The 17,662-nt window shown below is 47.5% G+C and overlaps 2 protein-coding genes across 2 annotated transcripts in view; one reads left to right on the top strand and one right to left on the bottom strand.

Moving 5' to 3' along the window:
* ift140 (intraflagellar transport 140 homolog (Chlamydomonas)) overlaps positions 1–17,662 on the top strand; it is a 39,953-nt gene that overhangs the window by 19,044 nt on the left and 3,247 nt on the right. The window contains exons 19-25 of the mRNA XM_079757332.1: positions 12,820–12,997; positions 13,867–14,057; positions 14,566–14,661; positions 14,954–15,086; positions 15,699–15,842; positions 15,952–16,080; positions 16,982–17,164. Of these exons, the coding sequence (XP_079613458.1) occupies positions 12,820–12,997; positions 13,867–14,057; positions 14,566–14,661; positions 14,954–15,086; positions 15,699–15,842; positions 15,952–16,080; positions 16,982–17,164 (1,054 nt within the window). The remainder of the gene's footprint in view (positions 1–12,819; positions 12,998–13,866; positions 14,058–14,565; positions 14,662–14,953; positions 15,087–15,698; positions 15,843–15,951; positions 16,081–16,981; positions 17,165–17,662) is intronic.
* tmem204 (transmembrane protein 204) lies at positions 1,064–8,617 on the bottom strand. The gene is made up of 3 exons (XM_079756648.1): positions 8,317–8,617; positions 7,189–7,344; positions 1,064–2,732 (listed from the first exon to the last, which is right to left on the bottom strand). The coding sequence occupies exons 1-3, from the start codon at positions 8,594–8,596 to the stop codon at positions 2,488–2,490; spliced, it is 681 nt and encodes a 226-aa protein (XP_079612774.1). The 5' UTR covers positions 8,597–8,617; the 3' UTR covers positions 1,064–2,487.

Below are 17,662 nucleotides of genomic sequence, written 5' to 3' on the forward strand. Positions count from 1 at the left end.
GACATGGCCAAGGTAAGGAAGGCTGAAACCCGACCACCACTGAACAAAACACACAAGTTGAAACGTCAAGACTGGGCCAAAAAATAGGCCAATCAAAGGTTTTATGGACTGATGAGATGAGAGTGAATCTTGATGGACCAGATGGATGGGCCCGTGGCTGGATCAGTAACGGACACAGCGCTCCACTTCGACTCAGACGCAAGCAAGGTGGAGGTGGGGTACTGGTATGGGCTGGTATTATTAAAGATGAGCTAGTTGGACCTTTTCGGGTTGAAGATGGCCTCAAAATCAACTCCCAAACCTACTGCCAGTTTTTAGAAGACACTTTCTTCAAGCAGTGGTACAGGAAAAAGTCTATCTTTCAAGAAGACCATGATTTTTATGCAGGACAATGCATGCATCGAAGTACTCCACTGCATGGCTAGCCTGTAAAGGCCTTAAGGATGAAAAAATAATGACATGGCCCCCTTCCTCACCTGACCTAAACCCTATTAAGAAGCTGTGGGCCCTGCTTAAACGGGAGATTTACAGTGAAGGAAAACAGTACACCTCTCTGAACAGTGTCTGGGAGGCTGTGGTTGCTGCTGCACAGAAAGTTGATCGTCAACAGATCAAGAAACTGACAGACTCCATGAATGAAAGGCTTGTGACAGTTATTGAAAAGAAGGGTGGCTATATTGGTCACTGATTATTTTTTTTGACGTCAGAAAGGTTTATTTGTAAATTTCGAGTTGTTCTATTATTCTCACTTTAACAGATGAAAATAAACAAGTGAGATGGGAAAATGTTAGTTTTTTCATTTAGTTGCATAATAATTGTGCACACTAATAGTTGCCTAATAATTGTGCACATATATAATTATTCAGGTTTAGGTTCATTAACATTTTGGATTGACCGAGAACACTGTAGTTGTTCAATAATAAAATGAATCCTCAAAAATACAACTTGCCTAATAATTGTGCACACAGTCTAGAGTGTGTGTGTACTGAATAACCACCAGATAATTCTAAGAGTGTGTGTGTACTGAGGAACCACCAGACAGTTCTAGAGTGTTTATATGAGGAACCACCAGATAGTTCTAGAGTGTTTACATGAGGAACAATCAATTAGTTCTAGAGTGTTTATATGAGGAACCATTAGTTAGTTCTAGAGTGTTTGTATGAGGAACCACCAGATAATTCTAAGAGAGTTTGTGTTGGGAAACCATCAGATAGTCAGGGAGGCAGGGGAAATATGAAATGAAATGCAACAGCATGTGCCTGTGTTTTTCCATGAGGAAATGATTTATTGGTTAGATATATTACATTATTTTTATGTATGCCTATGTTGGGCAAAATAATAACAATAGCACTATTTTTAATTTAATTCCATGTACCACAAGCAAGCAGAATTGAGTCATCACCAATAATGTACTTCAATATCAAAACATGTTTTTTTGCCATCCCACAACTTAGAGTTGTCTACTAAAATATATTACCTAAATAATTATGCACCCAACCACTCATCTGTGATTGATTAGCATCTTTGTCTGTTTGTCTTCAATCGCCTTCAATTTACCAAATCTATCATCAGAATCTTTGGTATGTGTTCTGAGGAAATGTGAGGGATAAAACAGGGCTAGGCCAGAGAGGTTGAGCCTTGAAGTATTAGTTCTGAAACATTGTAGATAACTTTCTGTCTACAACTTTCAGATCGCAGGAGTCCTGGGCTCAATGAAACTATTGAGGTATTTTGGTATCGCTGTTTAGAAGCATTTTTATTCTCCAATCTATAAGCTTTAACAAGCATGCAGTCATAGTGGTATGCTAAAGCTATGTATGTAGCTGAAGGGATGCTAATCCTACAATATAAACTGACTCCAAAGACAGGGTAGCGCCAGGCAGTAGGGGTATAACTTTACATGAGCCTCAAGATCCAGCTTGATATCCACCTTCTCAGGGACTACAGTCATGCTCCATAGCCCCCCAGTCTGTTCCGTCCACGCCCCAGTGGGACAACTGGTGGTGTAGAATCTAGCGCTGAAGGCCTACAGTAGATAGTAGTTCATGTCTTTACATCTTTGGTCCCAAATTGAAGCTGCTCAACAGCTTAGACACACCTTGCTTGTCCAAGAGTCATGTCATCATGGAAACATAGGTTCCTTCACCCCCCACGCACTTTTATACATTAATGAGATTCAGGAAAACACGCCTAAACAGAGTGATCTCCAATTCTAATCCGATTATTCCAACTGGTTGGTCTGATTTTGTTTCTCTGAACTGAAGAATTCAAATCAGCTGAGATTGCATTTCTTCTTTTCATGTGCCACTAATTGGAAAATCTCCTCATAGACCTGAAGAAAGAGTTAGTGAACCCTGAAGGAGCAGAGCTCTACGCTGTATGTGCTATATGTGGACTGGGCCGTCTACCGGCAGTGCTGTTCTAGGAGCCACGGTTCCATGGGCCATTAGACATGGGCGATCCCCAAGGGGGCGGGGCTTGTTCCGCTCAGCAGGGCGACTCAACATAATCGTTGTCCAGTCGGGGGTGGAAGGGCGCTGCCAAACTTTGGCTGATGACGATGACCCTGGGCGCCATGCACTCGTCACGGCGATGCAGAATGTTCCAGATGAGCATGGCGGCAGCTAGAGTGGTGAGCAGACAGGCGGCGATGTCCAGGTAGCAGGAGTAGGACAGGTGTGTGTACGGCCCGATGCGATAGAACGTCACCAGGCCGATGACCAGCACGAAGCCTGGGGAGGAAGAACACGGATGAAATGGTTAGCTTCAGCAGTTAGCTTCATTAGATGGTTCAAATTCACAGTTAGCTTCACCACGGTTAGCTTCTTCACATTGTTCCACATCAGAGTTAGCCTCACCACAGTTAGCTTCATCACATGGTTCAAAATCACAGTTAGTTTCACCACAGTTACTACAGAGATAATGAGTAGGGGTCTGAGATCATTTTAATGGTTTCCTGAAACACATCTATATTGTTAGTCCACTACCAAATACAACATTTGTTTTCTAGTGTTGAAAACAGACTTATTCTATGGTGACTGCTATAATAGCCGTGTTTGGTTGCCTATGTTTTTGCTGTTTGTGTTTATACCCTTTTTTTTTTACATGAACAGATGATCTAGTATGAAGACATGCAGCGGTGTCCTTGTTCAATCACACCTATCTTCTATCTGTCTCTGTGGACCTTACAGTTCCTCCTGCTGGTTTATAAATACCACATGAAAAAACCATTCTTACGCACAAGAAAACCAGTGCAGACAGGCAGATGGACATGCAGTCTCTTGTGCTGACCCTTAATTGTTCCATTAGAAGACTCCTGATCTATAGCACTGATGGAAGCTGTCCATGACTGACTGCTACACGGGGGCTTCTGGTGATTTCCCCCTATTCCTGTTCCTCTTTATAGTGGAGCCAGTCTGTGCTCAACAATAACACACACATCAAGAGTTTAGACGCTCCACAATGGTGTAAATAAAGAGAACGAAAATACCCCTGGAAGAGAGGGGATGTTTGCCCTTCAGGAAGTGAATCAGTGTGTTTCCTGCAGCTCCACCGTGGGGCAGCACTGCTAAGAGACTCTTCTCTCTCTGCCTCCACCACTGCGCAGCTCATAATAATAGAACATAGGATCAACTTTAAAGATCCAAATCTCAAAAAGTACAGTCAGGCCGTACAATAATGGAAAAACTGGCCATGGGAAAATGTACAACATTTACGAAAAATGGATGTGTATAGAAATGTTACATTTGCATTAAAAAAGGTTAGATATCCTTAGATATACTTATTGATATTGGGCAGCTCCTTATCCACAGACCTGAATGATCTCCACCATGACAGGGGTAGGCTGGAGACCTTCTCTTGGACTTTTGGCAAAGCCTTATCTGCCAGCCTTCCTTCCCCCTCTTCCCCTCTCCTGCCTTCCTTCCTTCCCTGGTCTCCACGCCTACAGGTTGGGTTCTCGGCCAGACTTCTGACATGATATGTCAGCCACAGAGAATCTCAACTGGTCTCTGTTTGTAACCCAGCTCCCAGATTCACCAAAACCCTCCCTAGGTCAACAGGGATGCAGTTCATTCTTAGATCCACTCACCCACCTCTACTCATGCTTAACAAGCCTCTGGCCTCTCTTTCTTAATGAGCACTTAAAGGACCTTCTAAGAATGCCTAAATCTGTTGGACTCAACCCATTTTGTAGAGAACTCACTAGTAGAGGGATCCAGACTTCCCAGCATTCCTTCTTTCAACCAACAGGGGTTCAGACTACATTTTGGGAACAGAGAATGTAGTCGGACACCCTGTTGGTTGAATTTCTCAGCTTAAGTCTACTGTTGTGTGTGTGTGTGTGTGTGTGTGTGTGTACATGGTTGGTTCTGCTGTGTGTGCGTCCATGTGGAGACACAATGGAGACGAGGAATGGCAGTGGTGTTGCCAATGAATGCCAGCAGTGTTTCACACACAACAAGCAGCCTTCCAACCCCTCAGCTCCCACTCTTCACCTTTGACCAAGATGGCATTCTGGTCCATTCAGAAACACACCCAAGGCTTTTTAAGAATGAGCTGACCATCATCTTTCTATCAGCGCCCCGTCATCTTCTGAACTGACAAATGTGTTGACATTCAATTTCACAATGTCAGAAAACAATCAATGTACCAAGAATGATGTCCTCTTCATTCATTTTAGAATCGAAGCTTGGCTTTTTATCCACATGTTGGAAGGATCCATCAGACCCACACAAGACGGGCCGTGGAGCGGGTCTATTGATTTCTTAAGCCATTGTTTCCCAGCCCAATGATAACGCTAACAGAATGCTGATGACCTAGTGTACTGGATGGCTCCAGTGGAGCTGGAGAGGGGCAGCCTGCAGCCAGCCTCCCCACAGCCCACTCTACAGCTGGGGTTAGAGCGGTCAGAGCCCTCCATGATTCACCACTGGGTGGTGGTTCTCCATGTTGAAGTGCCTAATCATTAGTAAAATAGCTCATAATATTGGCTAATAATGAGAGAAGGCTGAATAAAAATCCCCCTAATGTGATTAGATATTTTCTTTTTGTAGCGCTGAATTAGTTTCCTTGGCATATACATAAAGCATGAATGGGTGTCTTGTTGTGTTCTCAGGGTTGTGATTGGCCAGGATGCTCTTGTCTGCTATAAGACGGGTCATCAATTTGCCCTCATATGGTCGGGACTTTAAATAGAAGCTCTAAAAACGGAATCATGAGGAAGATGTCATTTTCCCCAAAGAACGTCACTGTGGAAGAGCTGAGTGTAAGCGAGCTATTGTTCCTGTTGTAACTTATGTCAGGGGCTTCCAGATCCTGATTGGTTCTGTTTACAGCAGAGGTGGATCCGGTCGCCTCCTAGTTCAGAGAAGGATTCTAGATGATATCTGGTGAGACTCTGGACGAGTTCTCTGAGGTGGGAGGGTCCCTCACTACACACCCTGTAGCCTTTGTGTCTGCCGTGGTCCAGACTGGGTGCAGCTGGTTCCTGGATGTTTAGTGAAGACCCACATAAAAGCCACAACGTCTTATCGGGACGGTGTACAGCCACACCCCCGGGCTGTTTACCCTGGGACATTCCTGTGGTCCTGACACGCAGTACGCACGCATCTCATACACGCAAACACTGTTACACCAACACACACACACACACACACACACACACACACACACATACAGGACAGGTACACACTTTAACAATATCACACACACACACACACACACACACACAACATACACACAAAAAACCTAACAAACATCCAAACAAGCCAAACTATTTACACAGTCTGAATCTCTATCGATGCCCCAATAAACACAATCCAAGACACACGCACGGTGGCACATGCATAAACACAGCCACCAGAGCACACTCATGCAAACAGTCCCTGTCCAACTGTCTTCCACCCCCCTCCCGCACCTCCTCGTTTTCCTTCCCCCGGCGTGGGGCTTTTGCATAACAGGTAGTTGCAGGCATTTCCTGGTCCTGAGCAGGGATATCCTGGCGCCCGCCTGTCGCTCCCCGGCTCGCTGCGACTCCGGCCCACCATCCCTGGGAGCGGCGGACTAAATTTAGACCAGAAGCAGAAGGCTAAACCGCTGCAGCTCTGGTCCCGGTACTACCAGCACCCCTGATACTGGTCCAGTGGAGCTGGCAGAGACTGGCGTTAACACTGCCAGGGTGAGGGCTTTGAATCCCTGTCTGGGTCATCTGGTAGAGTAGGGCACTAACATGGCCAGGGTAAGGGGTGTTATTCCCTGTGCAGCTCAACTGGTAGAGCAAGGCGTTAACACTGCTAGTGTAAGGGGTTTGATCCCCTCATTGTTGAGAATGTTTGCATTCACAGTGTTGATAGATGCCTTGGATGATCCAAAAGGGTCCTATCTTATATATTGCAGTAGTAAAACAAGCAGCAGCTCTGGCCAGGATGTGGTGACCCAGACCCCCATTGGGACGCGGGAAAGGTGCCGGGGGTCCTGGCCTCTCTTGTACTCCTGGTCCAGGTCTAGCTCCAGTCAACCTTTCCTTGGAAACTGGTTCCTGGACAGTTAAGGAGCGACTCTTGTTCTCCTTACTTCCCTTTCTTCTTCTCCTCCTCCTCTGGATGGATTACTTTGTTCTTGAGACCAAACCAATCAAGCCAACCTTGTTTGTTTTTTAAGCTGGGAACAACTCCAAATACACAAAATATATTTTTAGAATCATGGACATGAATCATTCGACTTCCAGATATTTCCTTATTTGGCTCTGCAGAAAGTATCCATCTCACATGTCTTGTAACCCGATTCATGATGAAGTAAAGACATGGAAAACATGTAATAAGTGAAGTAAACATGTTTTCAGGGTGGCCGAGGATGGCAAGGATTGAAACATTAAGTTCTCTACTTGAAGAGATGGGATGTCCATCATTAATATTATTGAGGTTCAGAGAGCCCAGGCTGAAGCACAATGGTTAATTAGTAGATATGACTCATCTGTCATCTGTTAAGGACCTTGGGAACCAAGGAAACGATTCTCCTTATTTTGATCAAAAACGTATAGATGATCTAATTAGCTTATGACAGCGCAATCTCCGGCAGGCAAAATGCACATCAGATGAGCCAGAGTGGGGTTGAAAGTCCCCACGGTGGGGAAGCACTGGCGGGCTAACACACAGAGACTTACGGCGGGGAAGCCGTCGGCCCACTTACTGGCGAGCTGGAAGAGTGCCGCGATGGCTTCCTCCCACCACTGAGAGTCCTGGCTGATGAAGGGTAGTTCCAGCAGCCCCAGCAGGTAGACCAGCTGGCCTGCCGTCAGCGCCACCGTGGCCATCAGGTTACAGGCCCGCATCATGTCAAACTGCACTGGAGAGAGCAGACCACAGAGGGGTGAGCCGGGGTATCACCACCACCAGCTAACCTTCACATTTAACTAGTTCTCACTGAAGGACATCGCTGGCTTTACCTTGGAAAACGATACCAGTCAGAGTATTTCTAAAGACTCCACCTGAAAACTTTTTACCTGGAACTTAAACTTGACCTTATTTTAACTCAAAGTCTTAACCTGTGAGGACTTGTGTGGAGTGTGTGTGGTTGATGGCTGGTTGAAGCAACCTCACCTTGCTACAGTCTGACTTATTAGACTCAAGGGCTGGGTGAGGCTGCACACCCATGGTGCATTGGATAACCACCACTCACACTCAGGAAGATCCATGGCAGCATGGAACACCTGCTCTGATTTAATGAACCGTTTGCATAAAAAATGTGTCCTGATTTGAGCTGAAGAACCTTAGAACTTTAACGCAAACTCATGCGGTCTTATTATCAGCAGAGTCAATGCCGAGAATTTGTCCATTTCATGTTTACTAGCTGACCTCGGCCCTGGGCTGATCGGCTTTCTAACTGTACATGAATCATTGTAGATCTATGGTCCTATTAAGGCAATGGCTGGGCAGTCGTCCAGGATTACATTATTCTGTCAGGCCGTTGACACCACTTATGTCTGCGCTGTGTGCACTTTAGCAGGGCTAACATGATGGAGATGTGTTGCATCACATGGGAGCCTCAACAGCGGTGTGTGGTAAAACCTTTTGGGTGGAGATGTGTTTTTTTTTTACCTACTCTGACTACTCTCTAGTGTTATTAAGTTAGGATGTTCCTTATGGATAATAAAAATCCATTACATTCATAAAGCCTTTTAACTGCAGAATATTGATTTCTTAAGTCAGTTTCCTTTGCTTTTCTCCAAATCTACAAATGGAAGTACTTTGAAAAAGCCTTGCTAGAAGGTATGGTCATTGGGGTTGTTCCACATGCCTCGGTTCGTGAAACACTTACGTTTGACAGTGCTGCGGGACTCCTGGTGTCCTGCTAGCTCCGAGCCCCATCCCAGGCCCTCACACTGCCTCTGTGGCCCCTGGCCCCCCCTCCCAGCCTGGGGCTCGTCCCGCACCCTCTCCCCTCCGCCGGGGCACATCTTCCAGAGCCCCACGCTCCGCTTGCGTCCGTCCTCTAGCCTCTGCAGCACCCAGCTGGGCGTGAAGGCCGCCACGTTGTTGAGGACTAGGGAGAGTAACGCCACCGCCACCGCCGCCACGACCAGCCTCCGGGCCGCCATACGACCCCCACCACCCGCCACCGCTCCTCCACCCCCTACGCCTCCCGCTCCAAAACCCTGCTCCTCCTCCTCCTCTGCCTCACCCTCTTCCTCCTCGCTTCCCCGTCCCTGGATGTCCTGGCGCTCCTCTAGCGGAGCGACGTCCGCTGTGCCCTGCACCTCCTCCTCCTCCTCCTCCTCCTCCTCCTCCCTGTGCTCCTCCAGCTAGCGGCTAAAGCTGCCTCTGGGCTCTCAGAGTCTTAGAGGACGTCTCCATTCATGGTCATCAAGGGGAAGCTGGGATGCTGCCGGGGGGCTTCAGCCCTGCTCCTCCTGGGGCTGGACTGCTGCTGTGTGTTGTCTGCTCCAGCAGAATCCCTGGTCCATTCCCCTGGCTCTGTCTGTGTGTCAGGCTGCAGCCCGGCTGTCGCTTTGCCCTGCCTCCCTCCGTCTCGTCCCTGTTGCTGCGTCCCCCCAGGAGCTCCACTGTGCAGCGCGTTAGGAGCAGCTTAACGCTCCACGGGTTAGCAGGTTTCTGTCCAGCGTTGGTTCTCTGTGGTGCTGGGGGAAGTGGCAGATCCTCTGCAGAGTGTTGTAGCAGCAGTGCTGGTGAACTGATCTCTTACCCACACTCTCTCTCTTCTGGGAGGATTTACTCTCTGACAAGCTGCACAAAGTATTCTGCCCCCTCCCCTCCCCTTCTCTCTCTCTCTCTCTCTCTCTCTCTCTCTCTCTCTCCTTCACTGCCTCTCTCTCTCTCTCTCTCTCTGACTGCCTCTCTTTCTCAAACCTCTCCTCTCTGTTGGCAGAATCAGAGGTCAAGAGAGTGTGTGTGTGTCTGGGGGATGGGACATCTGGTTGTGGTTTATTCTGTGTGCAGTTTGAGAACATCAAACTTTCTTGCTCTCTCACTCTCTCTTAGTTTCTCTGTCTCTTAAGCTTTCTCAAGAGTCAAGACTCAAAGGGCATCATCGCTTGGAAATCATGCATTAACATTGCCAAATCACAAAAAGTAAAGTAAGATTCAAAAGGTTCAAATTTATCAAAATATACATGAAACATGAAATGTTCCATGCAGTGCAATCCAATACAAATTCAAACCGTGTACAGTGAGATAGTTGAATTGAAGATGGTTAATCAAACCATTTCCATTAAATGTTGTGCTTTGTTTGTGTTAGCTGCAGAACCAGCCAGCTGACAGGACTTCATTCTGGGGTGAGGGCCTTGAAATGGAGAGTGCCTGGATTGCTTTCTTTCAAGTGATTGTTAATTTCTGTCTCTGTCTCTGTCTCTCTCTCTCTCTCTGCGTATCTCTACCCCTCTCTCTCCTAGCTGTGGTTTAAGTGCTGCAGGATGTATTTCCTATAAGAGGAAGAGAGATGGAAGAGATGAGAATTCTACATTTATTACTGTTCCTATCTCTCCCTCTTTCACTCCCTCTCTCTACCTCTCTGCCTGTCTCTCCCTCCTTTACTGTTTATTTGTGTATTATGAGGGCCCCCAAAGATTTGGGGAATTTCCTGTTGGCTGATTTAATAAACTGCTCACATCTGGTTCTGCTGAAGAGAGGAGGGGAGCAGCTCTCTCTCTCTCTCTCTCTCTCTCTCTCTCTCTCTCTCTCTCTCTCTCTCTGGAGAGAGAGAGAGAGAGAGAGACCCCCGCTGGTTTTGAATTGAGCTCAGCCACTATACTCTTGAAAGCATGGAATGTTCTTGATTCATAGACATTTGAAACGCTCAGACCCTCCTCCCCTCCCTCACATTCCTTCTCTCCTCAACAAGGCCCCAAAGAAACACCAGGGAAGCAAACAACTTCCTCTTGCTGTACGTTGCTTGGCAATTTAGATTCCCACCACTAACAACGATGCGTCCTGCTACAGTGGCCTTGGGCAACACCTGCTGATCTCTCTTGGAAGCTGCTGCTCTGGACAAAAGATAAAGAGACTGTAGTGACCTCGGCTATGGTTATGGGGAGTTCTTTGTTGTTGTTGTTGGGCTTGGAAGAGGGTTTGGAATGTTAGTCTTATGCTCTCTAGCATCCCCCTGTTGACACGCTCTCCTTACTATGTGTCATAGTACCATAGTAGGGAACAAACATTTAGGCAAGCCAAGACGCCCATTCGGGCCGTACCACAACCCAGCACGAAGTTCTGTCCGGAAGATTTCCACGACTGAAATCATATTGGTATATATGTTGGTGTATTGTTAATCAGAATGAACTATATACCTTTAGTTTTAGGAAAGAGGGGGGCGTGTTATCCCCATGGTTACGACCCCGGCCAACTCATGATACTTTTTTAGTAGCGTTGTTGTATATGAGCGTTATAATGATCGATGTTGTATATGAAATGCACCACACACTGTTGCGTTATACTATATGTTAACAGTTATACTATATGTGTCCGGGAAGCCTAACCCTCACTCAGTCATTGAATTCATCGCTGCGATTAACTTTATACAAAAAATATTCCCATGTCACATCCCGGGCTCCATAGATGGGACTTCTAAATGCAAAAGTCTCCTCTCTAGCAGCGTGATCCCTGATCATAGTGACAGAGTTACATTCACATTTATATTTAGGGCATTTAGCAGACACTTTTATCCAAAGCGACTTACGATAAGTTTGTCAGAAGAAAGAGAAACAACAATATATTGCTTTCGGTACAGTAAAGATATTCATAGAAACAAGTGCTAAGCATGTTCAATTGATAGGTTAACCCATTCCCCGTATAAGATAGCTAGGATAAGACGCTACACAAAAACCGGCCACCCCCTTGTTATGGTTAAGGTATGATAAGATGTGCTTTTCACGTTGGTGTTGTATTATTCACATGCATATTGAGATACTTCTTCTACCCCTACCAAACGGAGCCCCTCTGGGCCCTATCTTCCATCCGCGCAATTGACTTTCTCACTGGCGCATGTGTCGTTGCTAGTTTGCAATTGGCGCAGAGCGTTCTTTTCCCTCCTGCGCCACGCATTGGTAAATTAGGGAATGATCTTGCGTCCCAAAGGGCGGTTCGGCAAAAGGAGGAGGCGTGTTCTGGCGCAAATGTTCCCTCGTGCTATTTTGCAGTTTCAGAAATCATTTGCGCCACAAACCAGGAAATACCTGGTTTAAAGTCAGTGGCGCGTTGTTCAGATGCTATTTTAAGGGCGCATGCATAATGTTGCTTGTGCATCTCGCGCATACACTTTACTTCTCTCATCAACCTAGCCACACATTCTTGGTAAATTATTTGGGAAAGAACAGCTGATATAGCGGTAATAAGTTGCACTTTTAAATCAATGCATCTGCAAACACCGTACAGCAAGCAAATATTTTCTTGACACAGACGTCGTGTACATGCCCATAACTTTTAGGATTGATGAGTATTTGATCGTGAGAAAACAATGTTTCACCGCGAGTGAGTGTTAAAAAGAATGAATGAGTGCGGGCGCGTGTGTGTGTATGTGTACAATAATTAATGAATGCGGGCGCGCGTGTGTGCGTCCATCTGTTTAACGTAACGCATAATACAGTCCATGGCAATATATATTAACGGGGGGACACATGCATATTGGGAACACAAGTCGATAACGATAATGCATACAATGCTGATAAGAAACGATGTTTATAATGTATTGCGTATATCATTAAATAGAACCACAGTTACGGCATATCATATGTGTGTTAAGTTTTCTTTGCTGAAATTTATTTGAGGACTCAGTATTTCTGAAGTTGTGGAAGAAAACCTTATTCCATGTGTGAATTAGGCCATATTATTTGGCCATAAACTGAGCCATTTGAAGTTTGAAATTCATGTGCATCTGTCTCATCGGAGACTGCAGACGTGCTGTCAAAATATCAACTCGTCAGATTCAAATGCGCTGATGGCTCTTAAACGGGATGGGAGCTGGCACTCTCATTGGTTTATTGCACTTTATGCCTAAACCACACCTACGGGTAATTAGGCTACTTCAGACCAACCCATTGTAGACTTGCGCCAGGCGCAAGAGTCATTGCGCTGGTAAAATAGCGACATCGTCATAGAACCGCCCACAAAGCTACTTGCGCTTGGCGCTTCTCACTTGCATTTTAGACCGTTAAAATAGGGCCCTCTGTCTGCTCGGCTTGAGGCTCATCTACTGGACCCACACTGCACCCCTTCCCCCGGTGTTAAACTGGGACCATGTGCGGAGGTCCAGGTCCCCCTGCCCTTCAGTGTGTGGCCCTCCTGACCCCCTGTCCCTCTGCCCCTCCAGCGTGGCCGTATGGGAGAACATGGCCAGGATGTGCGTGAAGAACCGGCGTCTGGACGTGGCAAGGGTCTGCCTGGGGAACATGGGCAACGCCAGGGCGGCCCGGGCCCTGAGGGAGGCCCAGGCCCAGCCCCAACCCGAGGCCCAGGTGGCCGTGCTGGCTGTTCAGCTGGGCATGCTGGTGAGACTCACATTGGCTGCTATCAGTCTGTTAGAGAGCATCCCATTGGCTGCTATCAGTCTGTTAGAGAGCATCCCATTGGCTGCTATCAGTCTGTTAGAGAGCATCCCATTGGCTGCTATCAGTCTGTTAGAGAGCATCCCATTGGCTGCTATCAGTCTGTTAGAGAGCATCCCATTGGCTGCTATTAGTCTGTTAGATAGCATCCCATTGGCTGCTATCAGTCTGTTAGAGAGCATCCCATTGGCTGCTATCAGTCTGTTAGAGAGCATCCCATTGGCTGCTATCAGTCTGTTGGAGAGCATCCCATTGGCTGCTATTAGTCTGTTAGAGAGCATCCCATTGGCTACTATCAGTCTGTTAGAGAGCATCCCATTGGCTGCTATCAGTCTGTTAGAGAGCATCCCATTGGCTGCTATCAGTCTGTTATAGAGCATCCAATTGGCTGCTATCAGTCTGTTAGAGAGCATCCCATTGGCTGATATCAGTCTGTTAGAGAGCATCCCATTGGCTGTTATTGGTCTGTTAGAGAGCATCTTATTGGCTGCTATTAGTCTGTAAGAGAGGATCCCATTGGTTGTTATTAGGCTATTAGAGAACTCTCATTGGCTCTGTTCATACCTGGTTTCTACCTGCCTCTTGTGTGATCAATCACAAGTAGACAGCTCACACCTGGCATTAGTACCGCCACCAAATGCATCCATCTTGAGATCTTCTTCTACGCTTTATATGCAAATATGTTCATCATTTCCGATTACAAAGACCAAATGTGTTGCGATATTAAATGCATCTGAGATTAAAGATGGTGTGTTTTAACCAGTGTAAAGTAAGAAACGGTCCTCCCCCCTCATGCTGTGGCCGTATGACAGGAGGAGGCAGAGAAGTTGTACCGGAGCTGTGAGCGCTTCGACCTCCTCAACCAGTTCTACCAGGCGTGTGGCCGCTGGCAGCAGGCCCTGGAGACGGCCCAGACCTCCGACCGCATCCACCTGCGCTCCACCTACTACAACTACGGCAAACACCTGGAGGCCATGGGAGACCGGACCCTGGCCCTGTCCTAGTAAGACCCCCAGCCTTAGAGCCACTCTCGGGTCCCCCTGGATGTGGGCCTGTGTTGTAATGCTACGTGCACACATGTACCCAAAGCCAACGTGTCACCGTAGCAGGTGGTGAGAAAAACACCCCAGTGGATAACGAGGAGAATCCAATGGGAACCTTGAGATCCATTAAACATTCCTCTATAGTTTGATCCCTAGGCCTCATACTGTATATAATGAAATGGTTAGGCTGCAGCCCATCGTCCCTGCTAGTAGAAGGTCTTCTCAAGGCTTTATAATCTCCTCTGATTGGTCCACGCGTGAATCTTGCATTTCAAAAAGTGTCGAGAAGTACCGTTTAGTAAAGTAGTAACACTTATGCTACATACTTTACCCGCTCATTAATTAACTGGAGACGCCCCCCGTCCCCCCTCTTATCACTCTTGGATTGGCTGCAGAATAAATGACCATTTTCCAATATAATAAAAGTCTGTGTAGGAGACTGACATTATGCCACCTCCTGTGTTTCAGCTATGAGAAGTCGGACACCCATAGGTTTGAGGTCCCCAGAATGCTGCAGGACGACAGTGGTTCCCTGGAAGTGTACGTCAACAAGATGAAGGACAAGTAGGTCCACATTGGGATGGAGATAAAACGTGTTGAGTGGAGCTTGTGTCATCTCTGTGTTTCCTGGTGTGTCTGAGATCTGTGTGCCGTTCACCCCCAGCGTTTAATTCATATTATTTATAGATATATAGATATTTTTAAAGAACACCAACTATTGAATAAAGACGATGATTAAAGTGGGTTGATAATTCTAAGGTCATGGTGCTCCACAGTATTTGTTTCCAGGCCCTCCAGGGCCTCGTGCCTGGTGGGGCCTGAGGGCGTGATGCTAACCAGCGTGTGTCTGCTCCAGGATCATCTACAAGTGGTGGGCCCAGTACCTGGAGAGCCAGGCCAACATGGACGCCGCGCTGCTGTACTACGAGAATGCCCAGGACTACCTGTCCCTGGTGCGGGTGCACTGCTACCTGGGGAACATCCAGAAGGTAACCTGATGTTAGGCTGTAGGCTTATTTTTGCAGAAGCTATTCTCAAGAAGTTGGTAGTTATATGTGATGCTGTGTGTTGGTTTTTTTGCGATTGTTGCCCCGTCCACACGGGCGAAAATAATCTGTTTTCCTTTGATGCAGTTCAGGAATGTCTCCGTAAAGACGGATTCATTGCGAAACCGCATCGAGCTGTAGAAATGCTGTAGTACACATTCCAGGCCCATAAGGGGTGCTGCTTCTGCTACAGAACTCCAGCAAGAAAAAGCGGAAGAGGCGAACATACGCATAAAGCGCTGTTTACAAACATACAGTCCGAGAGGAACAAGTAACAAGGCGAAAAACAATCTTTTCCCCTCTGTTTTCCTTTGATGCGTTTCAGGTATATCTCCGTAAAGACGGACTCATTGCGAAAACGCATCAAGCTGTAGAAACGCTGTAGAACATATTCAAGGCGCTGGTTGTCCACAAAAAAAAGTGGAGGGCATCAAGCCTGCGGCTATCCAGCCTGCGCGCTGTATACAAACATTCAGAAAATTGTGGATTTTGCCTGCAATCATGGGTCTGCAACATGTGACATCACATGACATCCTGTGGCTGTGTGTGCACCAGGCCTCAGAGATCGCCAACGACACGGGGAATAGGGCAGCTTCGTACCACCTGGCCCGGCAGTACGAGGGTCACCAGGAGGTCAAACAGGCCGTGCACTTCTACACAAGAGCACAGGCCTACAACAACGCCATACGACTCTGCAAGGTAAACTACTAGCACCTGCAGGGTCCAGTGCCCTAACCCCCTAAGACTTAGCTTAACGTGTGTGTGTGTGTGTGTGTGTGGGTGTGGGTGTGGGTGTGGGTGGGAGCAGGAAAGCGGTCTGGATGACCAGCTGATGAACTTGGCGCTGCTCAGTAACCCTGAGGACATGATGGAGGCGGCTTGCTACTACGAGGAGAGGGGCAGCCACATGGACCGGGCTGTGGTGCTCTACCACAAGGTGAGCCCCCCAATGTTCTCTGAGCATCTGTTGTACTTTGTTTTTGTGATCAAGATTTCTATTATTTTCTTTATGAGGAGGATTCACATAAGTACAATAAGAGTGGTCAGAGACACATGATCACTCCATACACTCACCTACCCCCCTCCCGCCATAAAGTATCTGTTGTACTCTCTCTGGTAGTCTGTCTCTGGTAGTCTGTCTCTGGTACTCTGTCTCTGGTACTCTGTCTCTGGTACTCTGTCTCTGGTAGTCTGTCTCTGGTAATCTGTCTCTGGTAGTCTGTCTCCGGTACTCTGTTTCTGGTACTCTGTCTCTGGTACTCTGTCTCTGGTAGTCTGTCTCTAGTACTCTGTCTCTGGTAGTCTGTCTCTGGTACTCTGTCTCTGGTAGTCTGTCTCTGGTACTCTGTCTCTGGTACTCTGTCTCTGGTAGTCTGTCTCTGGTACTCTGTCTCTGGTACTCTGTCTCTTGTACTCTGTCTCTGGTACTCTGTCTCTGGTAGTCTGTCTCTGGTAGTCTGTCTCTGGTACTCTGTCTCTGGTAGTCTGTCTCTGGTACTCTGTCTCTGGTACTCTGTCTCTGGTAGTCTGTCTCTGGTACTCTGTCTCTGGTAGTCTGTCTCTGGTAGTCTGTCTCTGGTACTTTGTCTCTGGTAGTCTGTCTCTGGTACTCTGTCTCTGGTACTCTGTCTCTGGTAGTCTGTCTCTGGTAGTCTGTCTCTGGTACTCTGTCTCTAGTAGTCTGTCTCTGGTACTCGGTCTCTGGTAGTCTGTCTCTGGTAGTCTGTCTCTGGTAGTCTGTCTCTGGTAGTCTGTCTCTGGTACTGACCCCTGACTGTCATAAGGTCAGGACCCTTGCATGTCCTTCTGTGGGTAACCCAGGTAATTGTGGGTTCCAGGCGGGTCACATGTCCAAGGCCCTGGAGCTGGCTTTCGCCACGGAGCAGTTCTCCGCCCTCCAGCTCATCGCCGAGGACCTGGACCACACGTCGGACCCCAGCCTGCTGGCGCGCTGCTCCGACTTCTTCATCAAACACAGCCAGTACCAGAAGGCCGTGGAGCTGCTGGTGGCTGCCAAGAAGGTAGGAATACTGAAGAGCAGAGGATTAGCCCGGGAACCAGACGAATGTGAGAGCTCCTGTTTTGTTTGCTCTGGCGTTTGCATCCGGCCACCCTCCCGTTTAGACCTTTTGGAGATGACGGTTCGGAGGAGCCCTATGGGAGCACCGTTAAGGCAACCAAGATGGCTGCCACTGATGTGTCATGCCTTTCGGTGCTCTGATTGCTTCAAGGTCCACCCGATTGCGGTTCCAGAGGCATTTTTCTAACCTTGCGAGGCAGCTGGATTGGAGAGATTACGACCTTTAACCAGGTCTATCTGGCTAGGCTTTCAGTCCTGCCTTGGTCGTGACCAATCAGCGCCCAGGAGGAAGGCCTCAGTGGCGGGCATACCTCTGATGGAGGCATGCAGCCATGCCGAATTTCGGCTATATCACTGAGATATTAGTATTAAAAATATCGTAACACATCCAACCAACAGGCGAGAACAACCCCCTCTTGAATGTACATTTCTAGTAGCC

The sequence above is a fragment of the Pollachius pollachius genome, assembly GCF_949987615.1.
Source record: "Pollachius pollachius genome assembly, chromosome: 19".
Classification (NCBI taxonomy): Eukaryota; Metazoa; Chordata; class Actinopteri; order Gadiformes; family Gadidae; genus Pollachius; species Pollachius pollachius.

Excerpts from the sequence above, each read along its gene's own strand:
- tmem204 (XM_079756648.1), bottom strand. The coding sequence starts at position 8,596 with ATGGCGGCCCGGAGGCTGGTCGTGGCGGCGGTGGCGGTGGCGTTACTC. Across the intron at positions 7,345-8,316 it reads GTCCCGCAGCACTGTCAAAC|TGCAGTTTGACATGATGCGG; the intron begins GTAAGTGTTTCA and ends TGCTCTCTCCAG. Across the intron at positions 2,733-7,188 it reads GGCACTCTTCCAGCTCGCCA|GCTTCGTGCTGGTCATCGGC; the intron begins GTAAGTGGGCCG and ends CTTCCTCCCCAG.